This window comes from Bubalus kerabau, chromosome 13 (assembly GCF_029407905.1).
Source record: "Bubalus kerabau isolate K-KA32 ecotype Philippines breed swamp buffalo chromosome 13, PCC_UOA_SB_1v2, whole genome shotgun sequence".
Taxonomy (NCBI): Eukaryota; Metazoa; Chordata; class Mammalia; order Artiodactyla; family Bovidae; genus Bubalus; species Bubalus kerabau.
Window position 1 is genome coordinate 40,440,049 of NC_073636.1, and position 18,186 is coordinate 40,458,234.

Genomic DNA, 18,186 nt, shown 5'->3' on the forward strand with positions numbered 1-18,186 from the left:
GTGGCCACAGGACTGGAAAAGGTCAGTTTTCATTCCAATCCCAAAGAAAGGCAATGCCAAAGAATACTCAAACTACTGCACATTTGCACTCATCTCACACGCTAGTAAAGTAATGCTCAAAATTCTCCAAGCCAGGCTTCAGCAATATGTGAACCGTGAACTTCTAGAAAAGGCAGAGGAACCAGAGATCAAATTGCCAACATCCGCTGGATCATGGAAAAAGCAAGAGAGTTCCAGAAAAACATCTATTTCTGCTTTATTGACTATGCCAAAGCCTTTGACTGTGTGGATCACAATAAACTGTGGAAAATCCTGAAAGAGATGGGAATACCAGACCACCTGATCTGCCTCTTGAGAAATTTGTATGCAGGTCAGGAAGCAACAGTTAGAACTGGACATGGAACAACAGACTGGTTCCAAATAGGAAAAGGAGTTCATCAAGGCTATATATTGTCACCCTGTTTATTTAACTTATATGCAGAGTACATCATGAGAAATGCTGGACTGGAAGAAGCACAAGCTGGAATCAAGATTGCCGGGAGAAATATCAATAACCTCAGATTTGCAGATGACACCACCCTTATGGCAGAAAGTGAAGAGGAACTAAAAAGCCTCTTGATAAAAGTGGAGAGTGAAAAGTTGGCTTAAAGCTCAACATTCAGAAAATGAAGATCATGGCATCCGGTCCCATCACTTCATGGGAAATAGATGGGGAAACAGTGGAAACAGTGTCAGACTATTTTTCTGGGCTCCAAAATCACTGTAGATGGTGACTGCAGCCATGAAATTAAAAGACGCTTACTCCTTGGAAGGAAAGTTATGACCAACCTAGATAGCATATTCAAAAGCAGAGACATTACTTTGCCAACAAAGGTTCCTCTAGTCAAGGCTATGGTTTTTCCTGTGGTCATGTATGGATGTGAGAGTTGGACTGTGAAGAAGGCTGAGCGCCGAAGAATTGATGCTTTTGAACTGTGTTGTTGGAGAAGACTCCTGAGAGTCCCTTGGACGACAAGGAGTCCAACCAGTCCATTCTGAAGGAGATCAGCCCTGGGATTTCTTTGGAAGGAATGATGCTAAAGCTGACACTCCAGTACTTTGGCCACCTCATGTGAAGAGTTGACTCATTGGAAAAGACTCTGATGCCGGGAGGGATTGGGGGCAGGAGGAGAAGGGGACGACAGAGGATGAGATGGCTGGATGGCATCACTGACTTGATGGACGTGAGTCTGAGTGAACTCTGGGAGTTGGTGCTGGACAGGGAGGCCTGGCGTGCTGCGATTCATGGGGTCGCAGAGAGTCGGACACGACTGAGCGACTGATTTGATCTGATCTGATCTGATATTACAGTCAGATTCACTCAGGAGGAAAAGAGTTAGAGATAAAAATAAATAAAACAGGAGCTAAATGGGAACAGCTCCAGCTCTTTCACTTCTAATAACTAAGGAGGCAGAAGAGAGGTGCTGAGGGCAGAGAGAGGCATCTTACTTATGTCAAACAATCATTATTAATAAGCATAATAACGGCTTACAAAAGGGATTTGTATATATTAACTCAAACCTCCGACAGCCCTAGGAAGTAGGCAGGGGAGGGTCAGCGGGGTCAGGTCCCCACCAGGACTCAACCCAGGCAGCAGTCCGGCTCTCCCTCACTGCTTACCTGAGTGAGCCTAACATTAACAGAAAATGATGGAGGAAGTGCAGGGAAGCACACCTGGAAAAACCGTTTTTTTGAAGTACATAAGAGAGAGTTGGTAGAAAGCCTGGAAGTAAACAGTTACTAAACTCCAAAGAGAACCCAGAAGCTGGTATATTTAGGACACCAGAGCCAGCTTGCAAGGGGAATGACCTTCACTCCAAGACAGGTTAAAAGGGTGGCCTTTCTGTGAAATTAATTGAGCAGAAACTAAGACAGCCTTTCGCAGGGGGTTCTCTTTACTTCCAGAAACTCGCCCCGCCGTCCCCTGCTCCATCATCAGCCAGGACACTGTCAGACCTGTCTCGTCCCTCATATGAGAAACCAAAGGCAGCCACCCTTCTCCCGCCAGCCTGGGTCTGCCGACAGCGCAGAGCGCCTGGACTCCCAACCTAAAATGCGTGGTGGATAATTTTCTGTGTGAGTCCCATGAGACACAACAGGGCCATTTAAGTATCAGGTAAGTCTTCACTTACTGATATGAAAAACGTCCAAGGCATGTCAAATCAGAAACAGAGTGTCAGCCGTGCATAATGACTACTCGTGTAAAACTGCATTTCTGTGTGCGTGCACAACACATAGAGATCACATATTAGCAACAGCAAGCACAGAAACACGCCTACCAAAATTTTAACACTGGTTATCTGGGGACTGAAGAATGTGAAGAGCTTTTTCACACTTAAATGATTTTTTGCTTATTCATATAAGTCAAATGTTTATAATGAGTATGTAAAATTTTACAACCAGAAAAAACTACAAAACTATTACTCATTTCAGAAACAAACAAAAAAAAGCTGCCAGAATGTTTCAGAGATTTTCTTTCAATGTCTGATTATTTATCGTAAAAAAGAAAAGCACAGCAGACATGACATTGACCATAATTTCCTCCAAATGGGTCTGACTCTTCAAGCTTGAAGAACATTCAAGACCCAAGCAATACAGAAAAGTAGTATCTTTACCAGGACGAAAATGCCCTAAAAACAGAAAATAATTTAAACTTTCTCTGCCCAACATTGTGAGTAGACTTCTTCTGTATTAACAGAGAAATTTTTTGTACATAAATGCCTTGTGATGATTCAGGTCTAGAGGACTTTTCTGCTGTCTTTAGGGAAAGCTGCTTCTCTAATTGTCATTCACCTCAAAGGGTAGAAAAATGATACAGTCGGGCAGGAAGAAATGATCTCTGTCCAGCCATTTGGTAGCTTGTACTGCACAGGAACAAACAACGGTATGACACCCCTGAATGCAAAAAGGTGATGAAATTTCCAATCACGGTCAGATTCACTTGGATGGGACAGCCTCAGCACATGTTAAGTTTTGCTCAATCCAGGGCTCATCACCAACTGTGGAACAGATTCCCCTTCGATTCAGCAGCAACACCGGGTCGTAGAAACCACACATCTCTTCAATTATCACTGAGCTGAAGACCAAGACTCCCTCAGGCCTTTCCACTAAGAAACACAACCTAGAGGGAGTTCCCTGGTGGCCTGGTGGTTAAGATGTGGGCTTCCGCCCCTGTGGGCATAGGTTCGACCCTGCCCAGGGAACTGGGATCCCTTGCATAGCTGCAAGCTATGCAGCGTGGCCAAAGCAAAACTTTTTTTAATGGCTCAAGTTCTTTAAAAAGATAAAGTAACACAATCTAGAGCACAAACAGGGTCCTAATTTAGCAGGTACATGAAACCCAGTCCATCTGCTGCCTTTCACCACCATTCATGGAATAAATTAACACTGCATGGACCCATGGATGTTTTCCTGTGTTCATTCATTTCCAGCCACTGGCTAGTCTCCATTTCTTGTCCACATCAGGGCACTTCCTAAGGTACCTACTCTCTGGCTCTTATAAGAATTCAGGGTGATATAGCAAGTGCATTCCACGCTGTCACAAGCTCGGGCTGCTGCGTGGTCCAATCTCACGGCCCAGGGCAGTCGAGAATTCCTGCCTCACTGGCCACGGTGGTCCCGGCCTGTCTCCTCATCATAACCCACAGCAACAGCAAGGAAAGACTGGCCACATGTGCTGGACATGGCTCCCTCCAGGTAAAGAATCTGCCTGCAATGCAGGAGACGCGGATCAATCCCTGGGTTGGGAAGATCCCCTGAAGAAGGAAATAGGAACCCATTCCAGTCTTCTTGCCTGGGAAATTCCATGGACAGAGGAGCCTGGTGGGCTACAATCCACGGGACCACAGAGTCAGACATGACTGAGCAACTGAACAACAATACCACTCCCCTGGGGACCCAGGAGTGGGTCTGTTCGCACACACACGAGGAGAGAGGTTTCTTTCAGGAGAACTTTATTCATGGTCTCGACTCACTTTTTGGCCATGCCACACAGTATGCTGGATCTTAGTTCCACGGCCAGGGATTGAACCCGTGACCCCCGCAGCAGAAGCATGGAGTCTTTACCACCCATCTGCCAGGGCAGTCCCTTGAATTATTACTTTATTGATGGGGACTTCTGGCTAGTGAAAACAATCTCTGTCTGGGGCAGGAAGGCTCTTAGAAATTTTTCTGAACATCCATATAGATGGCTGATCCTCTCCCACAGACTCAGATCCAGGTACGTGGAAATCGCATTTTTGGTTTTTCTGAATGCAAGCTCAGGCATGCCCAGGGCTGAGTATAATGCCTGGCACGTGGTTGGTGCTGGATAAAAAATAACACGGGATTCTGGAGCCAGCTGCCTGGGTTCAATCCTGATGCTACCACTCACTAGCTGGGCAATGTTGGGCAATGTTCTTAATTTCTCTGGGTTTTATCAGGAAGACAGAGATAATGATATTCCCCACCGCACAGGGGAGAGGATTAAAAGTACATGTCAAGTATTTCTGGTGGTCCTTGGCAGAGGGAAAATGCCGATTAAATGCTACTTGTTATTATTACAAATATGGAAGCAAGTCACCAAAAGGAATCAAGATGTACAAAAAGCTGTTGGTGTTCTTGGTGTCATTCAGCATCAGTATCATTTAGTGAGCAAGATCAGGCAGAACACAGAGGAGCAGAATATAAAACCAAAGGCTACAAATGCCAATGGAAGACACAAAGAGCTGTGGGAATTCTGAGGAAAGAGCGTTTCAGGGAAGATGGGTGAAGGCACTTTGTGTGAAAATGTGACGTGACTCTGTCGGCTCCTGGAAGAATTCTGCGGGGCGGGATGGGCAGCACCTTCTAGGAGAAGGGACCGGGTATTCGTTTGGGTTCTCTGGGAAATGGATATCAAAATAGGACTGTTCACACAGGAGGTTTATTGAGGGAGATGCTGTGAAGGACGAAGAGGAGGACCTGAGAAGGGCGGACTGAGCCCTGCACAGAGGAGGGGAGGGAGTGGGGCTGAGAGGCAGCAGAGGTCTAAGGAGCTGCTGGCCCAGGCGTCTGGGTCTCCAAGGAATGACCACGTGAGCAGCCCACGTGCTCAGTAACTGGTTGGAGGAAGCCCAGGAGGAGCCCGGCTCTAGATACCCAGTGGAGGTGGGTCCAAGGGCAGCACCGGGAACATCAGTCAGTGGGGCCCTGCAGTGGAGCTGATCTGAGCACAGCCTCTCACAGCTCCCACGGCTGGCACAAGCCGAGGTCCTGGTACCTCCTGTGTCCTTGAAAGTATGGTTGAGCCTCAGCAAATACGTGCCATCACTGAAAGTCAAACACAAGACAATATCCTTATCTTTTTCAAAAGGGTTTTTTTTTTTTTTTAACTAAACTGCAACTGCAAAAGCAAAATCAAAGTACATATTTACTGTATAGATGACAATTACTTTTAAAATAGCATTCTGTGTCTTTCAGATGTGGTCTCAGTTTCTGAAACAACATAAAAGACGTAAAGTGGTTATGAAACATCTCTTTTCTAAAAATCAAAGTTAAAGCCCTCAGAGCAAGATTCAGAACAAAGAAAAAAGGCTCTACTAAGGATCTAGAAGGAAAATTCCTTTATAAACCAGTTGCTTGAGGCTGCAATTTGATCAAATAAGAAAATATTTTGCAGAAGTGTGAAGAGCTACACGAATATGAGACATCAATACAGTCAAGTGACGTCTCAGGTGGTGTGAAGTAACCTGAAAAGTAAAAATGGAGAAAATCCTGATTACCCTTAAACACAGGAGCCACACCCATCAGGGAAGGTGCTCCCACAGTGAGGGACATGAAGGAAAGAGGACTTCTGAGGACACAGCCACATCCTCCTCACGCCACCTCTCGGGAAGGGCAGGCAGCATCCGTACCACTTAAACTGTCCCCATTTATATATATATATATATACACACATCATATTTATACATATTTACACATATACATTTATATATATAGTCCATCCTAAAGGAAATCAGTCCTGAATATTCACTGGAAGGACTGATGTTGAAGCTGAAACTCCACGACTTTGGCCACCTGATGTGAAGAACTGACTCATTTGAAAAGACCCCAATGCTGGGAAAGATTGAAGGCAGGAGGAGAAGGGGACGACAGAGGATGAGATGGTTGGATGGCATCGCTGACTCAATGGACATGAGTTTGGGTAAACTCTGGGAGTTGGTGATTGACGGGGAGGCCTGGTATGCTGCGGTCCATGGGGTCGCAAAGGATAGGACACAACTGAGCAACTGAACTGAACTGACCCATACATATACATTTCCCCCTTCTGGCCAAGCATTTAATTACATAAGTTAAACTGCATTTATGAGATCATCCCCAACCCCCGCAATGAACAAAAACAAAGCCTCTCCGATTACAGTGCTTATTTTGTGAAGATACATGGCAGAGAAAAAGGAGTAAGACACCTTCAGTTCCTGTCACTATACCAGCGAGAAAACTAGTCAGCAGTTGACTTGCCCTCGTACCTTCACAGAAAAAGCAGAAGCCATGGTCCGAGAGGTCCCTGCACCACCCTGTCACCCTGCAACCGGTTCCTGCTTCTTCCCAGCGGCCTCAGACAGAGAGGAGCCCCTGTGTCAAGCCTGTTCTGACCCACCCTCTGGATCCCACAGCAGATCACAACTTTCATCATTTTAGCCCCTTTCTCTCTACTATTTCTTCAATTTTGCTCTTTTATTATTTCCTTCTCCTACATGTACATAAACTCAAATTCTCCCAGGTCTTAAAAAATGTAAAAATTATATCCACACACACACACTGACCCATCCATCCTTGATCTGGAATTTCCCAGTTTCTTCCTGGCATATGAATGTGTGCTCTCCCCATGGAAAGACCCAGAAATAGGACACAAGCTGTCTAGAGCGAAAAACCAGGGTGTTCTGTGCTCCTACAGCTGAGAAGCTCGGGGTGGGGATGGTGCAGACAGGGCTGAGCTCCTCAGTTCACACAGGATCCATGGACCCTCTTTACTCTCCATCTCTCCGCTCTGCTTCCTTCTCACGGTGAATTCGATTGAAGGCAGGTGCTCCCCCCATGAACGGAAAGGCAGCACAGGCTACATCCTCTTGGATTGTAATCTCAAAGGAGAGGCGCTCTCACCCTCCAGGCATCCATGTTTCAAACCTCAGGGAGACTGGGGCTCCTGGACCATTCACGGGGGAAGACATTGGATTTGGCTTCTCCTCTGTTTAAAACTCTTGCCTGGATTCCCAACATCCACCCACAGCACAGGGTGAAAAACCGTGCACTCAACCACCGGGTGGCCATGCCGTCACCTCTGCACCAGCTCCTCTTTTCTGCAGTCTCCTCACCCCCAACACGCCCACCTGGGAAACTTCTGCATTCACAATTCCAGACCCACCTCAGCCCCGCCTGCCCTCAGGAAGCACTGCTGGGCTCTCCAAGGGGCTTTCTGAAGTGCCTCCTCTCCACCTGCAGCCCCCCATACATTTCCATGCACCCAACCCAGGCACCAACACCCTCGTGGAAATGCAGCCATTTACTTGTCTGCCTCCCCTAGCAAACTGCAAATTCCGTGCTTATGCCTTATTAATCTCTGAAGACACAGCCCTGCCAAGCAGACACACACACACACACACACACACACACATACACACAAGTATGGGAAACCAAGTTTTTTTTAAAAATCCAAAAACAAGATAGTGGCTTACTACATTTATACTTTCATTATGCTTAATTTTACAGTAGAGTAACATACTGCTTCTTTTAAAGATAGTTTTAAACTTTGAATTGAATTGATTTGCTATTCTGAAAGTCAATTTTTTAAAGACAATAAGCAGTTCTCTATAGTTTTATCTCTGGTACTTAGTTTGGAGACTAAAGATTAGTACGCTAAACAACTAGTAGAAGTTATGTATGTCCATCAGCAAATAAACCATTTACAAGCAAAATAAAAATTATAAAAGTTTTCATTAAAATACTCTGGACCTACCAATTACCCTTCTTCCCAGAATAAAAGGTCAAGGGCAAAATAAAAATTATAAAAGGTTTTATCCAAAATACTCTGGACCTACCAATTACCCCTCTTCCCAGAATGAAAGGTCAAACGCAACCTTTCTCAGTTATCTCAAAGAAAACATCTGAGCTGTCAGACTTTCATCCTAGGTCCACCTTTCTCACATCAGAGAATCTCCAGCCTGAGGAGCAGGGGTGGGGTATCCGTGTGACATATATGTGTTCAAAGTTCATTTTATACTCCAGAAGTTACAGGTATATGCGCAACTGATGAAAAATGAAGAAAGGGAGCATTAGGGCAAGATCACTTGGCTTCAAACAAGGTCACTGGACAGAAGCCATCCCAAGACTGCCTGAAGGGCCTGGAGTTATACGCGCCGGCTCCGTGCTGGCTGCAGGGTGTCCATGTGGCACTAACGTCCAAGGGAGTATTTTACCACCTGTGATGGCTGCCAAGGACATGGAGAGGCCAGCGAACGTGAAAACACAGGAGGAGTCTTTTTATCTTCTGTCATGTTCATATCAAATATAGCCTCAAGGTCTGCCTAGAACAATACAGTAAAAACAAACTAGGAAGAGTGCATCAAAACTCAAAGCAACATGTCTGGGAGACATGCGAAAACTGAGCGGCTTTGGTTCACATGTTAACATTCAATCTGGTGGGGAAATATATTCTCTGGTATGTAAATATGCTTTTGAGTCAGGATAACTAGCAAAAGCACGACCTGAGCTGTACAATCCTATGACTCCCAGCCCTGCTCCTTATGGGCAGGAGTCCACCTCTGGGAGCCTCAGTTTCCCCATTTTCAGGTTGGGGGTGGGGACACCACCATCATCAGAAATTGGGGGACAACCCAGTGAGATCATAACGCTGATAAACAACCATGTCACAGCCTCTTAACCCCTCTTTAAGCTCCAGACCCCACGTCTAACAATTTCCCCTATGGTCCCATTTGGATCTCGCCTTTTTCTCAAACTCAATACAGTTCAGTTCAGTCGCTCAGTTGTGTTCGACTCTTTGCGGCCCCGTGGACTGCAGCACGCCAGGCTTCCCTGTCCACACCAACTCCCGGAGCTTGCTCAAACTCTTGTCCATCGTGTTGTTGAGGCCATCCAACCATCTCCTCCTCTCAACTCAAACTCAATACACATCACACCAAACTCACCTTGCTCTGTTATTAGCTAGGGTCTCCTCCCAACTCTTCTGGCTCTATCTGTGGCACCCTCACTCTCCCAAATACCTAACATCAATGATCAAATTCTAACAAGGTGTTTGCTGCTGCTGCTGCTACTAAGTCACTTCAGTAGAATTTGACTCTGTGCGACCCTAGGGACAGCAGCCCGCCAGGCTCCTCTGTCCACGGGATTCTCCAGGCAAGAATACTGGAGTGGGTTTCCATTTCCTTCACCCAACAAGGGGTTTACTGCTGGTCAGATTACAGAGGATTTGACTGTTTCACCCTTGCTGCCAGAGAGCACATGAAAACCACTGAGGAGAGGACAGTGAATCAAGGCATAAACACGCCCAACCCAGCAACCCGACTTCAGTGAATCTATTCTAAGGAAACAATGCAAAATGCAGAAGAAGCCATTTCCCAGGATGTTTAGAGTAGTAGTATTTACACCCAAGAAAGAAAGAAAGAGTAAAAAAAAAAAAAAAAAAAGGAAAAAAGGATTGATGAAGAAAGGAAACTATTTAATCACCAGAGGATAGTCTCAACAAATACCTGTCGTTAATAAAAATAAAAGGAAAAAGACATAGGTAAAAGCTAACAGGAAGTTTAAAAGGCAATATTTATAACTTGTGAATAAGTGAGCTTGTCCCTACTTAAAGCAACAGATGCACAGAAGGAAACATCAAAATATTCGATTCTGTTCTATGGGCATAAAGAGCATCAATGAACAGCTATTCTCTCCTCTCTGGTTCCAAATTATTTGGTCTGAACCTTGGGGTCACTAGAGTTGACTGGGCTGTGGCCCCTGACCCCAAACCTCTTCTTCTTCAGATTCATCACTCCTCGTCCAGCTTCTGCAAACCACACTTGAATCTAGAATCACTAGTTTCTGGTCCTTCATGACTCCACCCTCCTCTCCAGTTATCACCTGTCAACTCCTCCATTGCCTACCTTCCCAAGGTCTCCCCGCCCTCCCACCAGCCCAGTTCTATCCTGGCCCTGCTGGCAGGGAGGCAGTTCTCAAATCTTATCATTTGACCTGCTAAGAATTCTCCAAGGGCACCCTCTCACCTGCAGAATAAAATCAAAGCTTCGAACCCCTTGAGATCTGGCCCCAACTGCCTCAGCTTCTACCGGGTCAGGCTACCCCTCCTCATCTCCTCCATGACCTCATAGTCCACCTCCCTGTCCTGCCTCACCCCTGGCCTATATGCCACTCCAGCCACTGCTCTAACACTGCAGATGCCCTCAGGGCCAGGGTTTCAGCATCGAGTCCTCCAAGACCGAGGTTCTTTGCTCTCATGCATCATCTCCCAGGTGCATCTCCACCACCAGCTCCTCCCCTTCTCGGCTGGAAAAGCCCTCCCCACCCTTGCTGCTGCTACTAAGTCGCTTCAGTCGTGTCCGACTCTTGGCGTCCCCATGGACTGCAGCCTACCAGGGTCCTCCGCCCATGGGATTCTCCAGACAAGAGTACTGGAGTGGGTTGCGACTGCCTTCTCCCCGACCCTTGACTTTCCCCAAACCTAACCCTGCTCTGACCAGCAGGCCGTGCTGGCCACGAGTGGCTCCCCAGCACTGGAAATGTGGCCGGTCTGATCGGAGACATGCTGCACGTGAACAGTACATGCACGACTTCCAAGACATGCTATGTGAAGATAACGGAAAAACTGAACATTTTACTTGGACTACCTGTCGACAAAACAGATGTATCAGGTTAAATAAAAGGTATTACTAAAATTAATGTCATCTGTTTCTTTCTGTAATATTTTTATTTTTTAATATTTATTTTATTCATTTATTTATTTGACTGCGCTGGGTCTTTGGTTACAGCGTGTGGGATCTAGTTCCCTGACCGGGGATCAAACCCAGGGTCCCTGCACAGGGTGAGTGGAGTCTTAGCCACTGGACCACAAGGGAGGTTCCTCACCTTTCTTTTTTTACCTTTTTAGATGTGGCTACCAGAGCGGTTTAAATTACAGCTATGGCTCACATATATTTCTACTGGACAAAGTGAGTCTAATCTTTAGTCATTCTTTAGGTCCTGGTATGAGTAAAACCTCTTTCAAGATGCCCTATCTTTGGTCTTTCTAGTGTTTTGGAGGTTTTTTTGCCACATTACTCAGCATATGGGACCTTAGTTCCCCAACCAGGAATCGAACCCAAACCCTCTGCATTGGAAATGTGGAGTCTTCACCACTAGACCACCAGCGAAGTCCCCCCACCTTTGTTATTAATGATCTTTTCTGCACCTTGAAATCCTATAATGGAGTCCACCATATAAGCCACTATCTAATTCCATAACACATTATATGCTTACTAGTAAATATTTTATATCTATTGTTCTTGCCACATCAATGCCATGTCTAAACCCTATTTAATAGTAGGCACTCAACTTGTTATTAGGCATGGAATCTCTGCAGCAGCAAGAGAGCAATACACAGTATTTTAGTTTTGTTTTGTTTACTTATTTTCTTTCCTGAGGATGATTTCAACAACGTAAGGAGACCTGGGAGTCGGGAATCGAAGAGCTCTTTGTTCTTCCTCCAACTTAGATAATATATTCACAACATTTAGTGCCTGGTTTGGCCCCCAACAAGCCCCGCCTGGCCTCAGTTCTCCCCCATCCTTTAATATAAAGTTAATAATATCAGGCCAATCTACAATATACAGCCAAGTCAAAGTAGCTACGTTAAGTTCTAACTGGAGTCATTACCGTGATACGAAGAAATACTCTCCTCTTCACAGCTAACTGTATCTTTCTCAGCCAGTCGTCTTAAACACGGACTACTTTTTATGAAGAGGGAAAGGATCGATCACAATTACTGAAACAAGAAAGGAGAAGGGACAGCCTATCAAAAGGCTCGTCCTAGCCTATTAATGACAGGAAAGAAGTGATGAGAGAGGAAATTGTAAAATGTCTACTCGGAGCTGAAGTAGCTCATACAGTACACTCACAATAACCTTTACGAGGCAGACATTACCACACCCACTTCACAGAGTGAAGAAACTGAGGTTCACAGATGGGCTGAGAAACTGGCCCAAGGTCGTGCAGCCGCAGGCTACAGATCCAGGTCAGCAGTATCAACTTGGTATTTAAAAACTAATGTGGTCTTATCACTTGAAAATATGTGAAAAGCAAGAGAATTATCTAAATATACAGATAAAAATACAACAATAATTTCGATTCATTTCCTTCAAATGATTTTTTCTTTGCAAATATATCTATTTTGTTTCCTGCTAGTTTATTGAGATATAACTGACATACTGGAGAAGGCAATGGCACCCCACTCCAGTACTCTTGCCTGGAAAATCCCATTGACAGAGGAGCCTGGTAGGCTACAGTCCATGGGGTCACTAAGAGTTGGACATGACTGAGCGACTTCACTTTGACTCACTCCAGTATTCTTGCCTAGAGAATCCCAGGGATGGGGGAGCCTGGTGGGCTGCTGTCTATGCGGTCGCACAGAGTCGGACACGACTGAAGCGACTTAGCAGCAGCAGCAACTGACATATCGCACTGTGTAAGTTTAAAGTGTACAACATAATGATTTGACTTACATATACCACGAAATGATTATCACAGAAAGTTCAGTGAACACCCATCATCTCAGAGAGATAAAAAAGTAATGAAATAGGAAAAATGTTCTTTCTTCTGATGAGAATTCTTAAGATTTACTCTTTTAACAACTTTCATATATAACATACACCAGTGTTAATGACATTTACCACATTGTACATTACATTCCTAGTATTTATTTATTTTATTACTGGAAGTTCATACTTTCTGACTGCATTCATTCAATTATCTCCCCCCACCCCGCCACATCCTGCCTCTGGTAACCACAAATCTGGTCTCTTTCTCTTTTTCTATTTTTTCTTTAATTTTTAATTTTTATTGGAATATAGTTGATTTACAGTGTTGTGTTAGTTTCTGCTGTACAGCAAACTGAAGCAGCTATACATATACATATATCCACTCTCTTTAAAATTCTTTTCCCATATAGGACATTACAGTGTACTGAGTAGAGTTGCCTGGGCTATACAGTAGGTCCTTATTAGTTAATCTATCTTACACATATGTGCATGTCTGCTCAGTTGTGTCTGACTCTTTGCAAACCCACGGACTGTACCTCACCAGGGTCCTCTATCCATGGGATTTTCCAGGCAAGAATACTAGAGTGGGTTGCCATTTCCTGCTCCAGAGGATCTTCCCAACCCAGGGATCAAACCTGCATCTCTTGTGTCTCCGGCACTGGCAGGCAGATTCTTTACCACTGAGCCACCTGGGTGTGTGTATGTCAATCCTGATTCAAATAGTTTCTTGATCTTGGCTAAGTCTTAGCTTTTAGATCAGAAGGTCTTTTTTTCTAAGTAGACTTTTCCATAAAGTAGCAAATCAATAGGGTATGTGATGTGGTGGGACCACTACATTGCTGTACTATTTGTCTTTAAAGCCTTTAAACCCACAGTTGTAAGCAAGAGTTTACACTAAACAGTATGAATCAGAATGCCTCAGACATGTTTACCAAAATCTAGTCCCTACAGATAAAGACTACAGTAATAAACGAAGTAAACCGAGCCAATCCACAACAACAACAACAAAAACAGAATACATAAGGAATATGAAAGAGCCCCTCCAGGCTACAAAACTGAGGCCAGATGTGTCAATGAAGGGACAAAACAAAGTTCCTCAAAATGAGACAAACACTTTCAAGTGAAACCACAGGGCCTTGAAAATTAATTACTTTCTCAGAACGGTAACAAGGTAACAATGTACTATGTGTCTCTAAGAAACCCAACATCTAGGTTTAATGGATTCTGCCTTTGCAAAATGTAGCCAACTTAATCCTGTAGGCTTGGACTGAACACAAGTTCAATTTCTTTACCACAGAGTAAGTCCCCAAGCATCAACTGCTTTAAAAAACCTCTCTGTTCTGCCCTCCATTATCAAAAATGTCCCTACAGTAGGTGTTAATCAGTCACTAAAGAGCCCCACACAATACAACCTGTGTGAGCCTGGTATTTCAGTACAGGAAGTAGAAAGCTCAGTTTACCAAGAAGACTGCATTTCACTTTCAAAAGTCTTGAAAGCTAATCCCTCTAACAGTACCTAATTTACATTTCATTCCAAACTGACCAAGCCGGCAGTGGCATCTCAAGGAATCCGAGAATGTGAAAAACTTCACTTGGCAAAACTAGGTGTGTGGATTTTTCTTCCTTAGAGGTACTTCACAGTATAAATAGAAATCATTTGCAACTTTTAATCTCATGAACAAGAGCTTTATTTAAAATTCTCACACCTACAATGAATACTGTTATGCCCTATTTCCTCAAGTGACAGACACATGAAGACTTTGTGCCCTAAATCAGGCAATTTTGCTCCTTTCAAGAAGAAAAAAAGACATCTAGAAGACACATAAAGTATCTTTTTCATAGCCCGCAAATACACAAAGACAAGTCTGTATATAGACAGTAAAGGTGTTTACATTCTAAACAAAAATTAAGACTCAAGGAGGTAGGAAACTGGCTGCAGATCACAGGTGGCAGGTGAACGGAGGCCTTGGGAACACTTGACACCCACGGGGGTGAGCTTCATCCCAGGTCAAATGCAGGCCCACCTGGGGTCTGCAGTTTCTCCACACAATGGGCTCACAAAAACGCAAGAAGCCACAAAACCGTCAGTCATCTTGACAATAAAGCATAAGCAGCCTCCTGGAACCCAGGAAAGTCACCCCTCCCTCCCAGCAAACACGAGGAGCCCCCCTCACACCACGGACACAAAGAAACCGAGTCAGCCAGATCCATGGGAAGAGAAGTGACACTTAAATGTATCCCGAGGCCATTCGGAGGCTCAGTCTACTGGGGGATTAGACTCAAAAAAAAAAGTAAAATTAAAAGTGGCGGGGCGGGGGTGGGGGTGGGGGGAGATGACAGTTCAATTCAGTCTGCGCTGGGACCCCACTTGGGACCACTTAGGGTCTCGGACTCAAACATTAAAATTAAGAACTGGGAGGGGAGATGACAGTTCGATGGGTGCGTGCGACAACCCCCAGGGTTTGCTGGGGAGGGGATCATCCCGCCGCAGTCCGGCTCCGAGGCCACTCGGGGGAGGGGGGTAAGTTTACAACTCAGGGGGTCTCCGGGCAAGCCCGCGGGGAACGACGCCGGGACCCACACGGAGGGTCTGCGTCCCCAGCCCGGCATCGCAGCCCGACGACCCCCGCCCGATCCCCGCAGGAGCGCGCCCTCGGCCGCGCCGCGCCTCACCCAGCAGCGCCCGCAGGTGCTTCAGGCGGGTCAGCACGTCCTTCTTGGGGTCCAGCACCTTCTGGGTGGACTTCTTCACATCCCCATGGCTCCTCCGGGAGAACATCCCGCCGCGGGGAGCCGGACCCCGCCGGCGGGGCAGGAGGCGCCTACGCCGCGCGGGTCACAGCAGAGGGTCGGGCCGGCGCGTGTCGCGCGGGCCGCTCGCCGCCCCCCCTGCCCGGCAGCAGCCGCCAGCGCCGCCGCCGCCGCCTCTCCAGCCCCGGCTCCAGGAAGGAGGGGCGGGGGCCGGGCCGGTGCGGGGCGGGGCAGGAAGGCGGTGTCGACGTTAAACCCGCCGCCCCGCCCCCGCGGGAGGTGCCGGCCTCCACCACCACCCCCCCGCCCCCGCCACGGGCGGGGCGCACGGGCGCGCGGTCCGGCGGGGGGCGGGCCCCAGCGGCTCCGCGAGTCACAAAGAAGGTGGCCTCCGCGCGCACGCTGTCCTCCGAGCCCCGGGATGCTCCGTGACAGCGACCTCCAATCAGGCTGGCGTGTTTTCCGCGCGATTGGAGTCAGTGCGCCCGCTCAGGGCACGTGCCTCGCTCGCGGGGCCACCGGTGCTCCTGGGAAATGTAGTTCTCCAGGAGGCCAGCCCCTGAGACCGCCTCTCCAGATGGGTGCAGCATCTGCCCGACCCCCTACCTATCCCTGGAGGCCCAGGTTTCTGTACCTACAGTCCGGCCTGTGCGCCCACCCAGTTCTCTCTACTGCAACGTGAATCAAGAAACATTCAGTTCAGTTCAGTTCAGTCCCTCAGTCGTGTCCGATTCTTTGCGAGCCCATGAATTGCATCACGCCAGGCCTCCCTGTCCATCACCAACGCCCGGAGTTCACTCAAACTCCTGTCCATCGAGTCAGTGATGCCATCCAGCCATCTCATCCTTTGTCGTCCCCTTCTCCTCCCGCCCCCAATCCCTCCCAGCATCAGAGTCTTTTCCAATGAGTCAACTCTTCGCACGAGGTGGCCAAAGTATTGGAGTTTCAGCTTTAGCATCAGTCCTTCCAAAGAACACCCAGGACTGATCTCCTTTAGAATGGACTGGTTGGATCTCCTTGCAGTACAAGGGACTCTCAAGAGTCTTCTCCAACACCACAGTTCAAAAGCATCAATTCTTCGGCACTCACCTTTCTTCACAGTGCAACTCTCACATCCATACATGACCACTGGAAAAACCATAGCCTTGACTAGACGGACCTTTGTTGGCAAAGTAATGTCTCTGCTTTTGAATATGCTATTTAGGTTGGTCATAACTTTCCTTCCAAGGAGTAAGAGTCTTTTAATTTCATGGCTGCAGAAACATTACAGTAGGACAACTTTCAAAGCTTTTACAATGTAAACCATCTAAGTTTTGACTTCTGAATTCATACCAGGTAGTGAGGTTTCACTTGTGGCTCAGTAGTATAAAAAATCTGCCTGCAATGCTGGAGACCTGGGTTCTGTCCCTGGATGGCGAAGATCCCATGGAAGAGGGCATGGCGATCCAATCCAGTATTCTTGCTTGGAGAATCTCATGGTCAGAGAAACCTGGTGGGCTACAGTCCACGGGGTCCCAAAGAGTTGGACCCGCCTGTATGACTAACACACAGTGAGGGAAGGAGTGGCAAACCCTTTGGCCATATCAAAATCAGAGCTCCAATTATGCACTAAAATGAACAGCTTTGGCAGTAGGGAAAGGTATGCTTAGACTCTGGGAGAGGAGGCCTTTGGTTCCTGGGACCCATCCTCACTTGGAATATGAGAGTGCTTCACCAGGAGGGCTCCTCAACTTCTCACCTCTTGCTTTGTAGGAAGTGCATGTTCTCTCTGTGTTGTGCAAGGATACCTAGCAAAACAGTAGCAGAACCAGAAATAGAACCTGAGGGACCTGACTCTCAGGCTGAGATGCTTTTTAAAGCCAGGTGCCTGTAACCTGGGGCAAGACTTTGAGATGCAAGATGGTCTGGAGATTTCTTTCAGCAGATCTGTAGGGATATTTACTGCCATCTGGATCCTTTGATGCTTCAAATTTTGACAATATTTTAGCAGGCATAAGCTGTTCAAACTTAAGCTGTTTAAAATCACGTGGTTTCCATCAGGTTGGGATAACACAACTGTCTTTTCCTCAATCAGCTAAACTAACCAGGGGGAAGAGCCAACGATTTACACAGCCTTGTATCCTCATTCCTGAACACAGTATTTGATCCTGAAAGTACTCAATAAAAGCTTGTTAAGGAAAATGGGATAAAAAACTAAAATAGTCTTACATGTTTAATCAAGGCATGCCAAAAATATCTCCTAGTTGTTAGAATCTCTATTTTTCAAGTTGTCAAATAGCACTGATAGAACTGGGATATATTCATACAAAGGAATATTATTTAGGAATAAAAATAAATAGACAACCAATAAACCCAATAGCACGAATCTCAGACCCAGAGACGGAGGCCCCACACTCAGGATGATGACAGAGTGGATCCCCTGGTGTCATCTCCATTAGGACCACAAACCTTCCATGACTGTCACAAGAGACAAATAACCTTCCCTCTTGAGTGAAGACATTCTGGGCGCCTTTGCTACAGAAATTTAGCCTGTACCTGGCTACACATAGTAAGTCACAATATTCACCACAGTATTCCTTTAAGAAGATACCTTTCATTGTACTGATGGAAAAAATAGGATGCTCTTGCC

The 18,186-nt window shown here is 46.3% G+C and overlaps 1 protein-coding gene across 1 annotated transcript in view; it reads right to left on the reverse strand.

The window, feature by feature from the left end:
* Nucleotides 1–15,999, reverse strand: part of RALGAPA2 (Ral GTPase activating protein catalytic subunit alpha 2) — a 261,082-nt gene extending 245,083 nt beyond the window's left edge. The window contains 1 exon segment of the mRNA XM_055544102.1: nucleotides 15,480–15,999. Within this exon segment, the coding sequence (XP_055400077.1) occupies nucleotides 15,480–15,585 (106 nt within the window). The 5' untranslated portion in view covers nucleotides 15,586–15,999.
* Nucleotides 16,000–18,186: the final 2,187 nt, after the last annotated feature.